Raw genomic sequence first — 3,003 nt, 5'->3', positions numbered from 1 at the left:
AGGGAAAAAGCTCTTTTACTTCTATGTGTGGTCTCTTGGGAATTTTATAAGAATTAAAATTGCTTGCGGATACTCCTGAATGGACAGTGACAAGAAGTAGGACAAGGAGGAAGCACAAATCTGAATGCCTTAGTACCTCACCTTGACTGAGACCTTTGGAATGTCTAGCAGTTATTTGTTTAGGGTTGCTTCCTTCAAAGAGTTTACATTGAATTCCCAATTTTGTAAATGGAGCTTTTAATTTATTTATGACATTTACAATTCAGAGCTATTCTTTATTAGTAAGGATAATTCAGAGAAAAACATATTTGTTAGAAGTACAGATAAAACTTCTGAATAGAAGTGAACCTAAAGTATTTCAAATTAATATTGCAGGGTCCTTCAGAATTGTGGTTTAATTTTCTTTCCCTTAATATTAATCACTGTGTCTCTTTTAGGTTCTTCTCTTGCAGCTTGAGACCATGCATCAGGAAAATTATTCCAGAGTAGCTGAGTTTGTGCTGCTGGGACTCTCCAGTTCCCAGGAGCTCCAATATTTCTTCTTCTTCTTTTTTAACTTGTTGTACATTGCCATTGTACTGGGAAATGTCCTCATTGTCCTCACAATAATTTCTGAACCTACCCTGCACACACCCATGTACATCATGCTCAGTAACCTTTCTGTTCTTGATGTGTTTCTGGCCACTTATGCAACTCCCAAAATGATCCATGATTTCCTCCATGAACCCAAGATGATCTCCTTTGAGGGATGCATGGCCCAGATATTCTTGCTCCATGTTTTTGCCGGTGGTGAAATGATGCTTCTTGTAGCCATGGCATATGACAGGTATGTAGCCATATGCAAACCTCTCCATTATACAACCATAATGAACTTGTGCAGATGTACAGGCTTAGTTGTGGGCTCTTGGGTCATTGGGGTCTTGCACTCCCTGAGTCAGTTGGCTTTCACTGTAAACTTACCATTTTGTGGCCCTAATAGAGTGGACAGCTATTACTGTGATCTTACTTTGGTCATCAAACTTGCCTGCACAGATACTTACATCCCTGAAGTGTTGATGCTTTTGGACAGTGGTCTCATGGGAGTGAGTTCATTTTTGCTCTTACTTATCTCCTACACGGTCATCCTGGTCACAGTGCGAAGTCAGTCCTCAGTGGGCATGGCCAAGGCCCGAAGTACCCTCACAGCCCACATCACTGTGGTGACCCTCTTCTTTGGGCCATGCATTTTCATCTATGCTTGGCCATTCAGTAACTTCCCAGTGGATAAGGTTCTTTCTGTGTTTTCCACAGTTTTTACACCTATATTGAATCCCATTATTTACACATTGAGAAACAAAGAGGTAAAATCAGCAATGCATAAACTGAAGACCAGATATGTAAGTTCCAGGTTCCCTTTCTAAAAGTCTACCTCATGGTTGGATTTGCTGAACTGAGTACACAGAAGATTTAAGTAAATGTAGATTTTTTTTTTGTAGCTATTATTATTTTAGTTTATTTTTTACAATGATAAATGTAATATTTTTTGTTAAATATTTGTAGTAAATCATTATTCATTCTCTATTTATATATATGTGTGTGTGTGTGTGTGTGTGTGTGTTGTTGCTGTTGTTGTTATTTGCCGTCGAGTCAGCCCCGACTCATAGCGACCCCTCCTTGGGTTTCCGAGGCAGTATCACTACGGAAGTAGGATTGCCCAACCTTCCTTCCGAGGAGTGGCTGGTGGGTTTGAACCGTCAGCCTTCTGGTTAGCAGTCAAGTGTCTTAGGCACTATGCTACCAGAGCTCCTATATGTATATATACACATACTAAAAATTAACTGCTATTCTGTTGCTTTGACTCATAGCAACCCCTCCTAGGGTTTCCAAGGTGGTATCCCTATGAAAGTAGATTGCCCATCCTTCCTTCTGAAATGGCTCATAGAAGAGCAAAAATCAACACTTTAGGCACTGGGTAAAGGAGACACAAATAAAATAAGAGCAAACAACACCAACAAATTTGGTCCGCTGGAGTATATGAACATGTTGTTGTTGTTGTTATGTGCCTTCAAGTTGGACCTGACTCATAGCGACCCCTCCTTGGGCTTCCGAGGCAATATCACTACAGAAGTAGATTGCCCCATCTTCCTTCTGAGAAGTGGCTGATGAGTTTGAACTTCCAGCCTTTTGGTTAGCAGTCAAGTGCCTTAGGCACTATGCTACCAGAGCTCCCATATGAACATATGTGTGTGTGTATATGTGTGTGTGTGTGTGTGTGTGTAATATTTGCTATAAACCAAAACCAAACCCAACCCACTGCCATTGACTTGATTTAGACTCATAGCAATCCCCACTGCATTTCCAAGGCTGTAAATCTTTGGGGAAGTAAATTGCCTCATCTTCCTTTTGTGAGCAGCTGATAAGTTTGAACTGCCAACCTTGGAGTTAACAACTAGGGAGCATATGCACTATGCCACAAGAACTCCTTTATATTTGCTATAGTATCTTTAAAGTATTTAACAATTTTTATTTATTAATTAGAAACCACATTTTCCTATGTAACAGTGATAACAAGATGCTTCACAAAACATTGTAAAGTTTAAATTTTATAAATTTAAGTATATGAAAAATTAAGTCTATCATTCTAATAGCTAAACTAAAAACACTATGATGCCCTCTGTTCTAAAATACTGCTAGTAATTTAAAATCTAGTCCCAGTGGCATAGTACGTAAAGCATTTGACTGCTAACCAGAAGGCTGGCAGTTCAAATCCACCAGCCACTCCTCAGAAAGAAGATCTGGCAATCTACTTCTGTAGAGATACCGTCTGAGAAACCCAAGTAGGGGTTGCTATGAGTCAGATCTGACTCGACAGCAGTGAATGTTGTTGTTGTTTTGTCCTTTTTTTCACACATCTTACATCAAAACATTTATACTCTCAGTAGAAAGAGCCATAGACTTACTCCACATGCAAAAAATAATTTTGTAAGAATTCAAGGTAACACCTTTCAAATCCACTTTTATTTT

At 39.2% G+C, this 3,003-nt stretch overlaps 1 protein-coding gene across 1 annotated transcript; it reads left to right on the top strand.

The window, feature by feature from the left end:
• Window positions 1-452: 452 nt before the first annotated feature.
• LOC103212070 (olfactory receptor 4K15-like) lies at window positions 453-1,400 on the top strand. Its single transcript, XM_007958070.2, has one exon. The coding sequence runs from the start codon at window positions 462-464 to the stop codon at window positions 1,398-1,400; it is 939 nt and encodes a 312-aa protein (XP_007956261.1). The 5' UTR covers window positions 453-461.
• Window positions 1,401-3,003: the final 1,603 nt, after the last annotated feature.

This window comes from Orycteropus afer, unplaced genomic scaffold (assembly GCF_000298275.1).
Source record: "Orycteropus afer afer isolate SDZICR_OR568_19922 unplaced genomic scaffold, OryAfe1.0 scaffold00844, whole genome shotgun sequence".
Taxonomy (NCBI): domain Eukaryota; kingdom Metazoa; phylum Chordata; class Mammalia; order Tubulidentata; family Orycteropodidae; genus Orycteropus; species Orycteropus afer.
The sequence above is the reverse complement of the archived record's forward strand: the minus strand, read 5'-3'. Positions and strand labels throughout refer to the sequence as shown.

Coding starts and splice junctions, on each gene's coding strand:
- LOC103212070 (XM_007958070.2), top strand. CDS start 462: ATGCATCAGGAAAATTATTCCAGAGTAGCTGAGTTTGTGCTGCTGGGA.